The 19,057-nt window shown below is 40.9% G+C and overlaps 1 protein-coding gene across 18 annotated transcripts in view; it reads left to right on the top strand.

Annotated features, from left to right (window-relative positions):
* The window catches only part of ank3a (ankyrin 3a), an 85,788-nt gene that overhangs the window by 58,896 nt on the left and 7,835 nt on the right, over nucleotides 1-19,057 (top strand). For 14 of the 18 annotated variants that reach the window (XR_010892473.1, XM_067366606.1, XM_067366610.1 and 11 more), the window contains 6 exons: nucleotides 425-7,615; nucleotides 8,309-8,383; nucleotides 9,895-10,026; nucleotides 10,190-10,333; nucleotides 13,476-14,442; nucleotides 16,419-16,599. Coding sequence is in view for 17 of the 18 variants with exons in the window: in XM_067366606.1 (XP_067222707.1) it covers nucleotides 425-7,615; nucleotides 8,309-8,383; nucleotides 9,895-10,026; nucleotides 10,190-10,333; nucleotides 13,476-14,442; nucleotides 16,419-16,599 (8,690 nt within the window). In the remaining variant the exon portion in view is untranslated. The other 4 variants (XM_067366608.1, XM_067366605.1, XM_067366607.1 and 1 more) reach the window with 4 other exon arrangements.

Here is a 19,057-nt window from a genome sequence, read left to right as displayed (position 1 = left end):
ACAGTATAATAAACAGTTGCAGGTCTCCATTTACACTGCAAGGCATAATGCACAGATATATTTTGACAACTCTTATTGACTAAATCTAAATTTACAAAGCACAAGTACTTATGACATTTCTGAGCATAAATTATTAAAAAAAAATCATTTTAAATTTGAACAAATTTTCTGAATATTTAGAGTTTTGTTATCTTATTTATGTGGCTGATATTTTTCCATAATTTTGCCTCTCCACCCATTTACCACAGGCATGACTTACTTTTTCTTTTCTCTTTTTCACTTAGTTTTCCATTGTCAAAAGACTTCACACTATGTATTTTCACTAATTGTTTTTGGATTTACCCTGACTAAATCTTTCTTGTTTCTCTTTTCTCTCTTATTTAACTATTTCTGTTTACTTTGTTTATTAATTTGATTATGCTAGAAACAGCTGAAAGAGGCCATAACACCACTCCAAAAGCCACGCCGCAGCCTTCTGGCTACGCTTACAAGCCTGTCTTTACGACGCGGTCCTATCAGGCCTGGGCGACAAGCTCTCCCATCAATGTCCCTAACCAGACCAAATCTGGATTTGGCTCCCTCTCCAGTTCCTCATCCAACACCCCCTCAGCCTCCCCACTGAGGTCGGTGTGGTCTGTGAACTCTGCTTCTCCCATCAAATCTATAATTGGAGGTTCACCAGCATCTTCCATCAAATCTGCCAGCGATGTTGCATCACCGATACGATCCTACAGAACAATCTCCTCACCAATAAAGACTGTAGTTCAAGGTGCTCAGTATCCAGTCCAAGCCTCCCCCACCCTTCTGTCCTCTCCAGGGAAGAGTGCCCCTGATCCAGTTTCACTTAAAGGCCTCACGGGGCTCTCAGCCAGGACCTCTCCGGTACCATCTGGTGGGACCTTGTTGGAAAGATCCTCCATTTCTATGACCCCTCCATCCTCGCCTAAGTCTTCACTAAACATGTACAGCTCAAGTTTGCCATACAAGTCTGTTGTAACCTCAAACCCTCCAGCAAACTGCTCCCCCATTAAAACTGTCCCGGGCTTCTCCTCCATCAGAACCAACACTGATGCCTCTGCCAGAGGATTCCTGTCATCCCTTTCTTCACCGTTGAAATCCGGCTCAGCCACTACAGCAGCTGCGTTGATCAATGGGACAGTTTCCCCAACCAAATATCGCTCCTCCTCCCCAACAACCCATCTTACCAGCACCCTGCAGGAAAGAATTCAAGCCACAACAAATGCAGCAACAACAAATGTGAATGCAGCATTTGATGAAGTGGAAAAAACATTTAATTCCTGCTCTGCTGGCTATGGCACACTAAAGTCAGTGTCCTCCACTCCCTCATCCTCTTACCAGTCTATACGTTCCTCTGCGTCCAGCTCACTGTATGCCTCCCTCAGATCCCCTCCCAATTCTACCACATCTGTAACTTCCAGCACTATTACAGTTCCTGTATATTCCGTTATAAATGTCTTACCAGAACACCAGTTTAAAAAGCTCCCTGAAGTCTCCAAGTCAACAGCTGCTCTCCTGTCGCCCAGAAAGGCCATGCCCCAAGAGGTTAATACCCAGACTCAGTCCTCTTTTGCCAGAACTCTGTCTCCTGTCAAGACTCCCCTCCACATGTCCCCAGGAACACTCAAATCTGCTACCTCTTCATCCCCTCTGTCTAACAGCCAGGAGATACTAAAAGATGTGGCAGAAATGAAGGAGGACCTAATCAGAATGTCTGCAATTTTACAAACAGATACAAATTCAAGCTCCAAAGGTTATCATTCTGACTCTAAGGAACATAAAGTGGAAGATGAGGAGCCTTTCAAGATCGTAGAGAAAGTAAAACAGGACCTGGTCAAAGTCAGTGAAATTCTTAGCAAGGATGTTTTGAGAGAGAGTAAGGCAAATATTAAAAACAGCAAAACCGAAGATGTCCTAGAGGATGACATAGATGATAATCAACAAAATGAATGGAGATGCCCCCCTCGATATGAAACATTAGCCCCTCAAGTGAAAACAAAACAAGTATCTGACAGAGATTTTAACCTGGCTAAAGTTGTTGATTACCTAACTAATGACATTGGCACAAGTTCTCTTTCTAAAATAGCAGAGGCTAAGCAAAGAACTGAGGAAGCAAGGAGAGATGGAGAGGAGAAACAGAAACGTGTCCTGAAACCTGCAATGGCATTACAGGAGAACAAGCTCAAAATGCCTCCAACCAACATGCGCCCTTCACCATCAGAAAAAGAACTTTCAAAGCTAGCTGATGCATTGTTTGGCCCTGAAATAGCACTAGACTCTCCCGATGACGTCTCCCATGACCAAGACAAGAGTCCGCTTTCAGACAGTGGGTTTGAGACTCGCAGTGAGAGAACCCCCTCAGCACCCCAAAGTGCAGAGGGAATGGGGCCCAAAGGCCTCTTTCAGGAGATTCCCCCTGTCATCACTGAAACACGCACTGAGGTTGTACATGTCATACGGAGCTATGAGCCTCCAGAGGATCCTAAGGAGCCAGCATTGGAAGATGCTAGAATGACAAAGCCTCCACTGCGGTGTGCAGACACTGAGCCCCGATCACCTGGTGGGTCCATCAAAGAAAGAGTTAAAGCTTACCAAGCCAGAGTCAATGCAGAGGATGATATGATGGGCAAAGGCATGCGGGTCAAAGAGGAAACTCACATAACAACAACTACAAGAATGGTGTACCACAAACCTGCTAAAGAGGCTGCATCTGAGAGGATGGAGGAAACAATGTCAGTACGAGACATAATGAAGGCCTTCCAGTCTGGAAAGGATCCATCCAGAGAGTTAACAGGCCTGTTTGAGCACAAAAGCAACAGTGAAGGGGCAGATCCATCTGTTAGGCCTCTAGACCCAATGCCCAAAGTCGAGCGCATCATTGAGGTTCATATCGAGAAAGGCAACAAAGCTGAACCAACTGAAGTAATTATCAGAGAAACAAAAAATCATCCTGAGAAGGAAATGTACATATTTCAGGGGAAAAGTGGCATGAAAGAAATACAAAACAGAATGGGCAATGAGCAACATGACAACATAGAACCTGAAGAATCTCTTCCTTGTTATCTGGACTCCAGAATACACATGCCTGTCTCTGTGGAGAATGATAAGACCTTGAAATTGCTTAGTCAGCAGTCAGTGGAGTACCATGATGATGAATCATCTGAAACTAGGGGAGAATCATACAAGTTTGCAGAGAAAATGCTCCTGTCAGAAAAATTTGACTCATCCCATTCAGACTCAGATGAATCTGTGATTGACAGGTCTCGATACTATGGTGAGGGAACACAAGGTGGCTCAATTAGAGAATTCATGCTAAAGCCTGATAGGTCAGGTAGATCATCAGATGATGACAGTTATGACAAACTCACTTTGTTGCAGTATGCTTCTGATCCTGATAGTCCAAAAAAGTCTATTTGGATGAGAGTTTCTGAGGACGGGCAGAATAAAAGCAGAGAGAAGCAAAAATATGAGGACAGAGTAGACAGAACTGTCAAAGAGGCAGAGGAGAAACTCAGTGAAGTGTCACAATTCTTTCGTGATAAAACTGAAAAACTGAATGACGAGCTTCAATCCCCTGAGAAGAAGCATCACAGACAAGATGCAAGGGAGACTCGTTCTGGGCCCAGCTCAACTTGTAGTAGCCCAGAGAGGTCAATTCACAGGAATGGAGGGACTGGAGAGGACTGGAGTAGAGACAGGTTTAGGGATAAATATGGTTCCCATGACAGAAAATGTGCCAGTCTACCAAGCAGTCCTGAAAGACGGGTCTTGCTTCAATACAATGATGACCCAAAAAAGGGGGACTGCTCATCTGCTAGTAGTGCAAGTGAATCATCTAAATATTTCCAGCCCTCAACATCTAAGGTTAGCTCAGTAAGAATGAAATTTGAATCAGAGGCTCAGAAACAAGATAAAGGTCCACAATGGGGACAAACTTCAGGATCCCCTGTAAGGAAGCTGCAGGAAAGTAAGCTACCTGTTTACCAAGTTTTTGCAGGGGGGAATCTCCCAAAGTCAACAGAGTCTTCAGAAAATGAGAGAAGCCCCAAAAAAGATAGTGAGGGTGGGCATAGTTACAATGTTCGAAAGGCTCAAGCGTTTGCCCAAAATCAGAGTGACAGACAGAGAAATAGGTCAGATAGCTCTTCACCAAAACATCACCAAAATGTTTACACCAAGGAGCAAATTGTCAATGAAGACAGGAAAATATACAAAACTTGGGAAAACCATGGTAATGGGCAACTGAAAGGCCAAAAGACAAAGCTCACCCATACCCTAGTCCATGATAGGCAAAAAGATGACTCACAGAATGAGCACCACTCCTTGAGAGATGGAAATACTACAAAGGAAGAAACAACTAAAAAGATCATTTACACAGAGTTGGTAATTCGAGAAGATGCTGAAAAATGCAATGGTGCTCTAAAAAAAAACTCGGAATCACAAATTCCTGTTAGGGTGTCATCTAGTTTTATAGACCATCATCAAAGTAGTACTTTAAAGTTAGATTCCTCCATTAAATCTGAAAGAACAGGGTCTCACATAGCCAGAAATACACAGCACCCTAATTCAGGTGCCAGCAAATCACCTAGTGAATTGTCATCTGTAGTGAACACAGATTCTAGCAGGCAGATTGTTAATATAGTCTGTAATGGTGTGGATGATAACCAAGTTGAGTACATTGAAAAAGTGACCCCAGGTGTCACTGCGGACATTAAACCTCTTCCTGTGTATGTCAGCATTCAAGTAGGTAAACAGTATGAGAAAGAAACTGCTACTGGGCAGCTAAGCACTTACAAAAAGGTAGTAAGCCATGAGAGCAGGACAGTACACGAAACACGTGGAGCATTTTATTCTGTCAAACAGAAACAGCCGTCTTCTCCACAGGGAAGCCCTGAAGATGACACGTTAGAACAGGTGACATTTATTGACAGTTCAGGGAAGAGTCCAGTAACTCCTGAGACACCTACCTCTGAGGAGGTCAGCTACGACCTGAACTCCAGGGCTCCAGAGCCTGTCATTGGTTCCATGGCTGGCATGCCTAGCCCAATCCCAGAGGAGTCTGAGGAAGAGGAGCAGCCTAAAACATTCATTTTCAAGGAATTGCCAGCAGAAAAAGCCAAACCAGCCACTCAATCATCAGAGTCTTCAAAAAGAAAACAAGACTCCCCTGGAAAAAGATCAAAAGACAAACGCATAGCTTACATTGAGTTCCCACCACCACCACCTTTAGAGACTGAGCATGCTGACCCTGTAAAGAGGGGGTCATGTCCTTCCTCAGAAGCAGAAACGGAGATGATGGAGGTTAACCTTCAAGAGGAACATGACAGGCATCTCCTTGCAGAGCCTGTAATCAGAGTCCAGCCTCCTTCCCCTCTCCCACCTGGAGCTGACAACAGTGACTCTAGTGATGATGAATCTGTTTTTCACCCTGCCCCCCCTAAGAAGTACACCTTCAAAATGGCTGAGGAGTGCGAGAAACGTGTTAAGCCTAAGAAACCAGAGAGAAATGGCTCACATCACAAGGAGTCAGGTATCAATGGCATTGTGAAAGGAGAAGAGGTAGAATGTGAACAGAATGGAAATGATCAATCTATCACTGATTGCTCTTTAGCAACAACTGCTGAATTTTCCCATGATACAGATGCCACTGAGATAGATTCTCTTGATGGGTATGACCTACAAGATGAGGACGATGGACTGAGCGACCCTAAAACGTCCAGCCTGTCAAATGAGGGAAAAGCAGGAGATCGGTCTTTCAGCCAGAGTAAACTTGAAGTAATTGAAGAGGAGAGTATGCCAAATGAGGAAACAGGGGAAAAGTCACAGACAAAGAGGTCATCTGGGAAAAAATCTGACAATGGGAAAGAAGATAAAATCTATTCTTTGGAGGGAAGACACCCTGATAGACAAGGTTTTACAGACAATTATTTTAAGCAACAACTAGAGGAGGGAATAAACACTACCTTTAAAACGGTTGCTACTAAAGGCTTGGATTTTGATCCATGGTCTGCTAAAGTGGGAGAGGAGGGAGCTTTTGATGCTAAAAACAAAGACGAAGATCCGAAGCCATGTGCTTTGTCAGTGGAAGACAAATCGCAAGCAACCACGCCGGATACCACTCCAGCAAGAACCCCAACAGATGAAAGCACCCCAACTAGTGAGCCCAACCCTTTCCCCTTCCATGAGGGCAAGATGTTTGAGATGACCCGCAGTGGTGCTATTGACATGAGCAAGAGGGACTTTGTTGAAGAGAGACTTCAGTTTTTCCAGATTGGTGAGCATACATCAGATGGGCAGTCAGGGGACAAGGGGAAAGGGGGCAGGAGTGCGGGGATAGTCACCTCTCACTCAAAGGCAGGGGAAAGAGCTGTAGAGGGGAAGGTAGAGGCAACCACAGATATAACACCATCCAGAGGCAGCACAGTGCAGGGCAGTGCTGACTGCCTGGACGCACCTCCATCCGTTGATACCACCTCATGCACTGTCACAGCTTCCAAGGTCGACCCCAAATTACGCACCCCCATTAAGATGGGCATCGCAGCTTCCATTACTATAAAGAAAGACCCTGGCTCAGCTGAACTGACTGATGTTAAAGCTGAGTCCTCAGACAGTCAGATGCCGGAATACATTAGCTTGGAGTCTCAATTAGCTGAAAGTCACTTTGATAGCACTAACTCTTCCCTGACTGGCAGAAAAGATTACCCCTCAGAAAACTACAATAACAACAATAACTTAGAGTTCTCTAATGTGCAGGCCAACTACATCCAGTGTGGTAGTGTAGTTTTTAATTTGCAGTCATCTTCTGAACCAACCTTACAGAAAGCTAGTAGAATAGAAGCTCAGTTCTGTAGGGAGTCTGTGGAGAGAGTGGAGAAAGCTAGCACTCAAAGTCATCAGACTAAGCTAGTCTTAGAGAACAGGCAACCAAAGTCTAGACTCCCAGTCAAGGCAGCAGGGTTTAGTTTTAACACACACAGTTCAGGAAAGCAGAAGCCTAAACAGGTTGTGAGGCCAGAGGCAAGGAAAGTGGATCCTACATCCATAATGTCTGAGCCTAAGTCTAGAATTCCTGTCAAGGACATCAAAAGAAATGGTGCAGCTAACTCAACTGTCACAGCTCAGGTAGTTCCAAGGTCAAGTAAGCCCACAGACTCTGAGAGATCAGTCCGACCAGTAGTTCCCTCCAGACGGCCTTTCAAAGACAGGTCATCTGGTGCTTCCGGTGGTTCAGTTACCGAGGAAGGTAGAGGCAACTTTAGTGAGGTGTGTAGGCAGTCAATTGAGTTCTTAAAGAATGTTAGCGGAGAAGCAATAAAGGTGGCTGAACGACTTTCAGACGAGGAGAAACAGACACAGGGAGAGCAGTCGCAATCGGAGGAGGACAGCAGCACTTCACGAAGCACCTCACTATCGGACCCCTCTCAGTCCCAGCCCTCCCTCTCCGCTGGCTCCTCCCGAGGGGTCACACCCTCGAGGACAAAGGTCACAAGGGCAGCGGGCAGTGAGAGGAGGAGGAGTAAGCGGACTGGAGGAGGGAAGGAGGGCAGTAAGAACGAAGGGGCTCGCAGGTCGCCCCCCGTCGCGGAGATCAAGCCTAGTTTGTAAAACTTTATTGAAAACTTTACTTAATCCTTAGTTGCATGAGCCTTTGTTACTTGATTGGATTGCCTGTGGCGTGAACAATAGCTGTCATTCTTGTCATTCTCTCATCACTGTGCTGTGTGACTGTACCGTACTGTATCTGTCCCTGTCAGATCTCCCCTTCTCTCTCCCCTACCTTACATAGATAATTTATCGTAATGAGGGGTGGGGCACTGAACAGTGTATCTGTGCTGGGTTGGTTAAAGGAACATTGTTGAGGAATTTATACCTGCTTCAGTGTTTGTGAACTTTGTTAGAAAAAATGTACAATACTATGTTGTCTGCATGCCTCATCTCAACAAAATCTATTTTTTTAATGTTTTGTTTTCATTTATTATACCATTGTATAAACTCATAGTTATTGCCTGCATAGATTCTGTGGAAAATTTGTTTTACATACACAATCGGAGCACCAACTGTGTAGCCCAAACATTGTAGTTCACCATCTGTCTGTTCTTCCTTTTCTAGCCAAAAACAGTACTATTCTAAAAACGTCCCTTAGTTTTACCTCTCCTGTCCATAGCCTCTGTTGGAGAAAAATAGTGTTGTTCATTTTTCCTTGTTTTGGCCAGAAAAGAAGGAAGTCGTCTGTATTTTTAATTTGAAGTGAATAAGTAATATGTTTGTAATGTTCTGTATGTCATGACAGGTCCACAGAGTCCCTGTGAGAGAACAGACCTCCGCATGGCCATTGTGGCTGATCACCTGGGTCTGAGCTGGACAGGTGAGAGCTATGACTAGCTATGACTGAGTTTACATTCCTCTTGCCATGTGCTAATTATTTATTATTGACCTTTTGAAACCTAAAATATTTAAGTAGAAAGTTAAAGGGGGGATATCACACACAGTTTCTGACGATCTCATGTTAATCTTAAGAACTTATAGAGTAGTATAGCATCCTTCATATCGCCGAAAGGTCTTTAGTTTTATCATATTTATAAAAGATACATACACTGTACCGAGTCTTTCTGAAAACAGCCAAGTGCCTGGAGGCCTGACATTGTGAGCGAAGATAGAGTGACAAGCTGTCACAAGCACATGAAGCTTTTGTGTAGAGATCGGCTGCAAGCTATCAATGGTCAGCTTAACAAATATATTTAAACACGCAATACACCATCGCCTTATCCCTGGATAACTTTTGAATCACTATAATGAATATAGCGTATAGTGATTGATGAGTAATGAATTTATGAATTCCTTACGTTTGTTTTGTTTACATCATATGCACTTAGGCGCCTATTGCCAACAAAACAGACATTTGAAGCAGTTTTACTCACCACCTGTGGTTCCGACTCATGACCGGGATCATTACCGCTGTGGTCGCTCCATCTTGCAGTTTCAAACGATCTGTAAATCCAGCATAGAACTGGTCCTTGTTTATGAAACCATAAGCACTGATCCTGAGGGCCTGAACAGCCATGAAAAAACACAAGATATTCTCCATTCATTTTAACAAATAAAAATGTGATTGCAACTGTCAGTTTCTATGGTTATTTTAATGACAAATATCGAGAGTACATCAATGTAATGCGTGAGAACAAAACTCTCAGCTCCACTTAACGCTGGGTTCTTTGGGAAACAAGGTTATTTTTCCCTTACAACCAAAAACACACTTCTTTGGTGGCATTGTTGATTTTGTGAAGTCCTGTGACTTGTGCAGCGCTGCCGACAACTTCCGTAAAGCCGAACGCGTGTTGATGGGTGTGCCCTTGCTCTCTCTCTGGTCGACATGCGCACACGCCCTTCTGGAAGAAGTGCCTGTACAAGGAATTCTGCCCCTGTTTACATCACTCAGGCCCATACAAAAAAAAAAACGAAGTTCGTGAGGATTTGGAAGAGTATTTTTGGCACAGAAAAATGCTGATTTATTTAATGCCCTCTTGTGCCTGTGCGTGGTATTGCAGTGCAGTCCTGGATTTTTCTTTAATTCAGATTTTTAATTTAAATTCAATTACATTTTTGATTCTTCACATCAAACAACATACTTCACTGTATTTCTCTAAATATCTGATTCTGATTACGTTTTCAAATGTTTACTTAAGAAAACTCAGAAACAGGAATCCTTCAACAGAGAACTCAAGCACAGCAAATGTTGGAGGGCTAAAAAAGTTTTACTGTTTTTAATTTTATTACTAATTTATCTTTACATCTGTCATCCTTTACTAGCTGTCTGTGCAGAGATATTGCTAGTTATATGATGCTAGTTATAATGTGATTTGTTTTACTGTTCTATAGAGCTGGCTCGAGAGATGAATTTTTCTGTGGATGAGATAAACCACATTCGCACAGAGAACCCAAACTCTCTCACAGCCCAGAGCTTTATGCTCCTTAAGAAGTGGGTCAGTCGGGATGGGAAAAACGCCACAAGTGAGAATCAGTTTCTATCCATCTCTCCTGGCCTTTTTTTTTTCTTCATCCTTTTGCTTTCTTACTTGTAGTGTGAAGTTATCTTAATCTTTTTAATATATTTCTAATCTAATATAGTCTCTCCCAACCAAATAAAATTAAGTTATTTTTATTTTTTTCTTAGCGGATGCACTGACGGCGGTCCTGACTAAAGTGAACCGGATGGATATTGTGACTCTGCTGGAAGGGCCCATATTTGACTATGGTAACATTTCAGGCACCAGAAGTTTTGCAGATGATAGCGCTGTGTGCCAGGAAAAGGCGGATGGTAAAGTTTAGCCCCATCTAGCTGACCCCCCCACCCCCACCTGACCTCACCCCCTCCTCCCTAAATCATTCCTTTTTTATTGTCACCTTTGTTTTTTCCTATACAACCTCCCTGTGCATTTTGCCAAAGTGTTAATCACAGATGGACCACAAATAGTTACTATTTTGTACTTGAAGTCTATATTCAGATGTTACCTTTGGCACATTTATATAAGATCACATCACAAGCATCTTTTTAAAGGCCCCAATCACACACATAGTGTGTTGAAGCACTCACTATTCTCTTAGTTTAAAGACTTTCTCTATTCAGAGACTCTTCATTTCTGTTACCCCTTTCCCTTCCTCCCAACACCATATGCATGTACCTGGTTTGAACATGCATGTATATGGTCATGTAACGTGAAGCAATCACAGCATGATGCTTTGCCTCAAGAAGTGTAGGAAGGGCCACTCGAAACAGTATTTTCCTGTTACACATGTACACACTTTTCTTACAGTTTTAATGAAGGCCCTACATTATACTACCAATGGAACTAGAAACAAACACTGTTCTCAGTCATTACATTAATTCTGTTTTTGAAAGGACAGGAAAGAGTTACTTCTAAACCAAATGCATGTTATTATCAGCTGTATCCTGATGAAGCTGTTTTGATATTAGTTGGTTGGAGTGTTATATACCAGCTGTTTTTTACATAGTGGACCACAGCGCATGGCCTCAGCTAAAAGACTCAGCTGTCCTCTGCCTCTCAAGCTGTCGATCTGCTTCCTCCTCCATCTATCCTTCTCTCCTCTCCTCCCCTGCACTGGAGCAAGGGATAAAAAGAGAGAGGGGAAAAAGAAGAGAAAGAAGGAGATCATCCTTCTCTCCGTAGTCTCCTCCTCCTGAAGTCTCCTATGCCTCCCTCTGTTAACTACAAGATGACCTGTGTGCTCCTCTCCTCCAGTACAATCCCTCATTCCCCCTCCCAGACCCCCTGTTAATTTTTCTCATTCTCCATCATTGTCATGTCATTCTAACTTGCATGTTCTTTTTTCTGTTTTTTTTTTTTTTCTGTCATCCCACACTCCCAATGCTCCACCACAACACCTCATACAACTGTATCCTGATGTGGCCCAAGACTCATCATCCAGTTCTTTCTTCCCATCTGCTCCACTCAATTGCTTCTTCTCTCTCTCTTCTCTCTCTCCATCTGCTCTCAGTCTGTCATCTCCCATTTCCGCACGTAGAATTTGTCTCTCTCCTTCACCCTGCCCTTCTCCTCTCCCCTCTTTCTCTCCCTGTGCATCCCGTTGCCTGAATCTTGCCTCCTTCTCCCCACCACCCACACCATTACCCCCTTGTGTATGCTGTCACTGCCCCTGCATGCCCCCAGGACCACCCCTCACCACTCCATCCCTCTGTCCCAACTCCTCTCCTATTGAGCTCTTCATCTGAAGAGACATATTAATCCTCAATTTTTTTTTAACCTGATTTTGAGTCTCCTCAAATTGAGTAGCAACACACATCTTGACTATGAATATAGCCAGGTTTCCATCCCAGGATTTTTTTTTTTAGGCTAAATATTTTATATTGAACTATTTTGTTCATAATAAATTACATTTCCTGCCTTTTAATTTTGTAGGATATTGGTAATACTAGTTATATTGTTTATATTTGTTTCCTTGGTACATTGTATAAATACAATTAATAATTAATATAACAAATTATCTGCCCTGTGTCCAAACCAATCATGGGTTTCATCACATAAAGGCAATTACATGCAGTCCTGTCAGTCAAGCTTCTCCACTTCACCATTGTTTTCTGCTGTTTCCTTATGATAGTAATAATAATAGTTTTTTAGGGATGACATCATTACACAAACCAGTTTATCGGTAAAAGTCCAGTTGGATGGAAACAGACTGGGGACAGCAAATTTTGCAAATGTTTATTATTTTTTTTAAATGCATATTCACTTTGTCGATAACAAAAGAGCAGAAAAAATGGATGGAAACTTGGCTTATGAAATTAAGACTGTGCCTCTTATTTGCAGTTATGCAGCAAATGTAATGTTGTCCAACTAACACAATTAACACCCACTTTTTATTATTATAGACTATAACATTAAATCCAATCCTGTACATTTTTTTTTAAAGTCAAAGTTAAACATGAATACACACAGCTCTTTTACTATGGGGAGATTACACATACTCATACAGTACCATTCAAAAGTTTGAGGTTGGTAAGAGTTGATGTTTTTGAAGTCTCTTCTGCTCATCAAGGCTGCATCTATTTGGTCAAAAATGCAGTAAAACTTTGATATTGTGAAATACTATTAGAATTTAAAATAATAAAAAAAATGTTTTCTATTTTAAATATATTTTTAAATGTAATGTATTCCTGTGATGGAATAGATGAATTTTCATCAGTCATTACTCCAGTCTTCAGTGTCACATGATCCTTCAGAAATCATTCTAATATGCTGATTTTGTGTTTAAGAAAGATTTCGTATTGTTATCAGTGTTGTAAAAATTGTTTTTTTTTTTTTTTTTGGGAAAACCATTAACACATAATATTTTTGTAGAAATTGTGGTTCTTTGATTAATAGAAAGTTCAAAAGAACAGCATTTATTTGAAACAGAAATATTTTGTATTAATATAAATATAACTTTTGATCAATTTAATGCATCCTTGCTGAACAAAAGTAGTAATCTTTTTTTTTTTTTTTTTAAGGAAAAAAAAAACTTTTGAATGGCAGTTTACATGAAATCACAATCCCTCTGTTTTTGGAGATCTGAATCGGTACATTGTCATTGTGTATTAACTGTGTGTTCGTTGGCCTGTGTGTCTGCTTAAGCTTTGGGAAATTCTGTCTAAAACTGTGCTTTCGATTTTCAAGGTGGGCTTAGGTGGTTGTTTATGTCTACATTTAAATAAATAGTTCACCAAAAATGAAATTGTCAATTTACCCTCATGTTGTTTCAATCCATCAAAAAAAAAATCTTTAAAAAAAATAACTGAATACATGTTTGAAACAACATGAGGGTGAGTAAATAACAAGGAAATCATTTTTGGGTGAACTGCTCCTTTAAGCATGTGAACGTGTGTGTGATCGTAATTGTGTCCTGTCATGTCCATCCATCTGTGTGTATATCATCTTACCCAGGTTTCCACAACATCCTGGCTCAACTGCAGTCAACTACCAACCCCACCCCCACCACACCCCCTATCTGCCTCTCTATGTCTGATGACCTCGAACCAATCTTAGATCTGCCCCTTGACCCCCCCCCTTATTGCCCCTCCTGGGGGCAAGTGCTGTACAATGAGGACGAGTCTCTCAGAATCACCCCATCCAGACCCTGCGACCTGCCCCTGTCCACACCTGTAAACCAGCCTCACATACTCTCTGAAACATCTGCAGAAATACACACACACATACTCTCCCCTGATCCTCATACACACTCTCAGCTCCCTCCCGACAACCCTAAATGCACAACACCATTAGACCATGATGAATCTCCTCTAAATCCCTCAGTTTGCTCTGTACCACTCCAGTCTGTCCCAAAAACGGACCGACCATCTCTGATCGAACAGGACCACCTTATACAGGGGAACCAGGAATCTCAACAAAGGGAACTGAGAGAAGAAAATAAGAAAAAAGAGTCTTTTCACTCCCAACTGAAATCGTCCCCTATGGTGGAAGAGACTGACCTAACACACAAGAGAAAAGAAGAGTGTCCTTCATCACCATTAGAAGAACCAAATGTTAACATAAAAGGACAGCAGAGAGTGATCCTGAAAGAGGTCAAAGGTCATGATGAGTCCACTTTGCGACCCTGGGCGGAGGTCCTGAGGGAGTCTGGATCAGGAGGAGAGGAGGAGGAGGAGGAGGAGGAAGCCGAGAAGAGGCAGGAGCAATTGTCAGGAAGCCACGTCAGAGAGAGGGAGAGGGAAGTGAATGAGGAGATGACTAAGGAAAAAGTGAGAGAGGTAGTGAGAGGTGTTGAACAAATTGAGTCTGAGATATGCTCACTCTCCACAGGCTGGCTCACTGAGACATCGAATGTTAATGTGGAGCTGCCCACTTCAGGGCGGAGTCATGGGTCAGACTTCATGGACAGACAGGACAACAGGTACTTTACACAGTTAAGCTTACATGAACCCACATTTAAAGGGATTTATATCTTGAGAAATCAAATTTTAAACTTGATCTTTTGATTGTGTCTGAAGTACTAAAAAAACTTTCTAAGCTTGCTCCCCTTTCCAAAAAGACCATCTATTGAAACTAAGGGCGTTTTCTCACCTGGCTCATTTGGAGCATTTGTTTCGGAATCTTGTGGGCTTTCTTCCTTGGTTCAGTGCATTATACATATTTAAAAACAGATGACAGCTAAAGCCACAATAAGCTCGCAGAGTGAACTTGTCAATTTATCTTGATGGATGATGCAGCGGAAACTGACCAATAAGAGGACAGCTTTGCTCACATGTGACTTTCAAAAACACAGTTTGGTATGCTTTGAAATGTTGCCTTGTAAAAGCGAACTGAACCAAGAAGAAAATGCAACACTGTAACAAATTAAGTCCCTGTTTCGGAACAAAGCAAATGATCTGCAGTTCTGAAAATGTCTTTACATTAACAAATCTCCCAAATGTGCAGCCTTTAAATATGTAAACAGAAGTGTTGAAAAGCATTTCATTTTGATCTTGTTAGGACTGATGTTTCAAACTAATTTTGCCTCACAAAGATGTAAATGCTTATGAATTAACATCCTGTTAAAATACACTACTGTTCAAAAATTTGCCATGAGATTTTTTTTAAAGGAAAATAATACTTTTATTAAAGGCACAATGTGTAACATTTTTGGATTAAAATATCCAAAAACCACTAAAACAATGTTATATAATTTGGTGTGTATATATATAAATATATATCTGGTGTACCTGCATTATCCTAAATGTTTCCAACAATGTTTAAATCCAGAGAAATCAGCTATTTTAACCAGTGTAGCGATCCATGTCATTGTGTCGCCTGTCAATTATGTCATATCCACGCTACCCTTGATTTCTATAGAAACCATGGAAACACCAAAGATGCTTTAATATGTTATGCATTTTATTAGACAGGTGAGAAACTGTTTGGATACTTTTATCGACAGAAAACTAATCATTGTTATATAGTTCAAAACGATTAGTCTTATTGAATCTCTTGTTTTCTTGATTTACCATGAGTAATGCCTCAGAGACAATGCTATTTCATCAAGTGGCTAACATAGCATAATCATAAAGAGCTTTATTTGTAGTAACAGTAATACAGCATTTTCTCCACCATACAGTATATTTTAAAATGAATATGATATTCTAATATGGATCTAGCTTGCTGCAATCTGCAACAGGTGTCTCATACCAGCTATTGAGCGAACGCACAAAATCACATTATAATAACATTCAACACACTCAAACATATTTGAACATTATTTTTGCCTCTTTGGATTGTTTTCCATTGATTCCACGCTCATTCATGGCATCATCCATCTACATCTTAGTTATTGTTTTGACAAAGCGACTTCTAGCGGTGAAACTTACATACTGTGCCTTTAAGCAAGGATACATTAATTTTGAACTTTCTATTCATCAACGAATACTGAAAATAAATGAATCACGGTTTCCACAAAATATCCAGCAGCACAATTGTTTTCAACATTGATAATATAAAGAAATGTTACTTGAGCATCAAATCAGTATATTAGAATGATTTCTGAAGGATCATGTTTGACTGAAAATTAAGCTTTACCATCACAGTAATAAACTACATTTTAAAATATATTAAAATAGAAATCATTTATTTTTAAATTATAGTAATTTTTTTATTATGTTTTTATTGTAATTTTGATCAAATAAATGCAGTCTTGGTGAGCATAAGAGACTTATTTCAAAAACATAAAAATCTTAGTGACCCCAAACTGTTGAACTGTACTGTATATAAAATTAAAAAGTACAATATTATACAAGTTTGCCAGAATGCATGATTTTGTTTTTAATTCTTACCCAGTATAATTTCTAGTTATTTGTTCCTAACTTGCTAAATTTTTACATTTCAACCCCCTTGCAGTCAGGAGAACTCCAGCGACTCTATGACCTCATCATCCAGAGCAGAATCAGGAAAACCTCGACAAAATGGTGAGCACTCAAACACCATACCCCGCAGCTCAGTGTCTCCGGAATCAGCTAGTGGTGCGAAGACAGGGGCGAGCAAGCAAGAAGGAGCTCTGATAGCTGAGCACAAAGTCCAGGTGAGATAATCGCTGGATTACCAGCATATAATAGCTGATTAGATAATGCTGCCACTGTCAGTTTAACAGTCTTTTTGCTCTCTTTGCCTCTTCTGTGATAACTTATGAATTGATTCTCTAACTTTGTAACAGTGGAATGAGATACAATTTCATGGTAAACAGAATCATCTCATCCTAATACATGCATTTGCTCCAGAAAAAGAATATTCTGATGACTATTTACACTAATTAAAGGAGAGAACTGAAATCGCACACATACGTATTAAGATGTATTTTATATGAATCCATTAGCAGCGTTCATCAACAGAGACTGGCCTGGATGAAGAGCGTACTGTCACCACCAAAGTATTTCGTAGACGTCTCATTCTCAAGGTATCCACCTGCTAAACTGCAGGACGGTCAGGTTTTGGTCCGAGTCTGATTTTGGTGTAGCTGGTGGAGGGAATCTGATTCATCCAATTAGAGAAACAGTGTGATCTGATCTTCGATCATTTTTATTTATTTATTTATTTTTACATCACTTGATTCTTGCTGTGTGTTGTTTGCTTTTTCTTTGTGCTTACAGGTGCTTGGTTTGGGTTTACATCTTTTTTGGCACTTTATAATCTTTTTGCTTGTGTGATGCATACAGTGCTCAGCGTAAATGAGTACACCCCCTTTGAAAAATAACATTTTAAACAATATCTCAATGAACAAAAACAATTTCCAAAATGTTGACAAGACTAAGTTTTATATAACATCTATTCAACTTATAACATGAAAGTAAGGCTAATAATATAACTTGGAGAACAAAATGTTCAGTTTTACTCAAATTAGGGTGATGCAAAAATGAGTACACCCCACTGAAAGTCTCTGGAGCAAAGCTACATTTTAGACTACAAATGTCTAATTTAACAAGAATTCAACCACAGGTGAGTCTAATTATTCATTACACAGGTGTCCGTCAGACAGTTGACTATAAAAGTGTGTTAAAACCCCTTCCCATCTCATGCTGTCAGCAATGGCACCACATGGAAAAGAAATGTCACAAGACCTGAGAAAGAAAATAATTTCTTTACACTAGAAAGGTGAAGGCTACAAGAAGATCAGCAAAGCTTTACGTATCAGTAAGAATACTGTAGCAAAAGTGGTACAAAAATTTTAAAAAGATGGAACTGCAACCATTTAACAGAGACGTCCAGGTCGTCCACGGAAGTTAACAACTCGACAGGAGCGTCTTCTGATGAGAAGGGTTGAAGAAAATCGGCATGCAAGCTCACTGCAGTTATCTAAAGAAGTAGAAAGCCAAACTGTGGTGATACAATACAGTGTACACTGCAGAGGAATGGCATGCATGAGTGCCGTCCACAAAAAAAAAAGCCTCTCCTAAAGCCCTGGCATAAAAAAGCCTGCCTTGAATTTGCCAGGGCCCATGCTGACAAAGATGAAGACTACTGGGACTAATACTCTGGAGTGACAAGACCAAGGTAAATGTTTTTGGAACTGATGGCTTCAAAACTGTATGGCGTCACAACGGTGAGGAATACAAAGAAAAATGCATGGTGCCTACAGTGAAACATGGTGGTGGCATCTGGCATGTTCCTTATGTGGGGCTGCATGAGTGCTGCTGGTGTCGGGGAGCTGCATTTCATTGATGGCATCATGAATTCACAGACGTACTGCTCTATACTGAAAGAAAAGATGCTACCATCACTCTGTGCCCTTGGTAGTCGTGCACTTTTCCAACATGACAATGATCCTAAACACACATCTAAGGCCACTGTTGGATTTCTGAAGAAGAACAGGGTGAAAGTGATTCAGTGGCTCCTGATCTGAACCCAATTGAACACCTATTGGGAATTCTGAAGAGACAAGTTGAGCATCACTCTTCATCCAGCATCCAGTCTCTAAAAGAGGTTATTCTTGAAGAATGGAAAAAGATAGATGCTGCAAAATGTCGCCAACTTGTTCATTCCATGCCCAGAAGATTTGGTGTTGTTATTAAAAATCATGGAGGCCATTCAAAGTACTAGATGTAGTAGTTTTTGTTGTGGGGTGTACTCATTTTTGCATCACCCTAATTTGAGTAAAACTGAAAAATGTATAATCTAAGTTATATTATTAACCTTACTTTCATGTTATAAGTTAAACAGATTATAGTTATAGATTATACAAGTTATATTAAACTTAGTCTTGTCAACATTTTGGAAATTGTTTTTGTGTTCATTGAGATATTGTTTAAAATGTTACTTTTCAAAGGGGGTTTACTCATTTACGCTGAGCACTGTATATACTGTACATGCACATAAAAGAGTTTGTTTCTGTTTATGCTTCCTGTGATCTTGGTGGTGATGTTGGGCATGAAGGTGTGTTGGCTCATATTTAAAGTTCCAGCTTTGCTTGCAGGTTCACATGGCTCTGGGTGTGTGGAACATGCTTGTAGGTGTGGTATGCCGCTTTTGAAGGTGTCCTGGATATG

Source organism: Chanodichthys erythropterus, chromosome 18 (assembly GCF_024489055.1).
Source record: "Chanodichthys erythropterus isolate Z2021 chromosome 18, ASM2448905v1, whole genome shotgun sequence".
NCBI lineage: Eukaryota > Metazoa > Chordata > Actinopteri > Cypriniformes > Xenocyprididae > Chanodichthys > Chanodichthys erythropterus.
The sequence above is the reverse complement of the archived record's forward strand: the minus strand, read 5'-3'. Positions and strand labels throughout refer to the sequence as shown.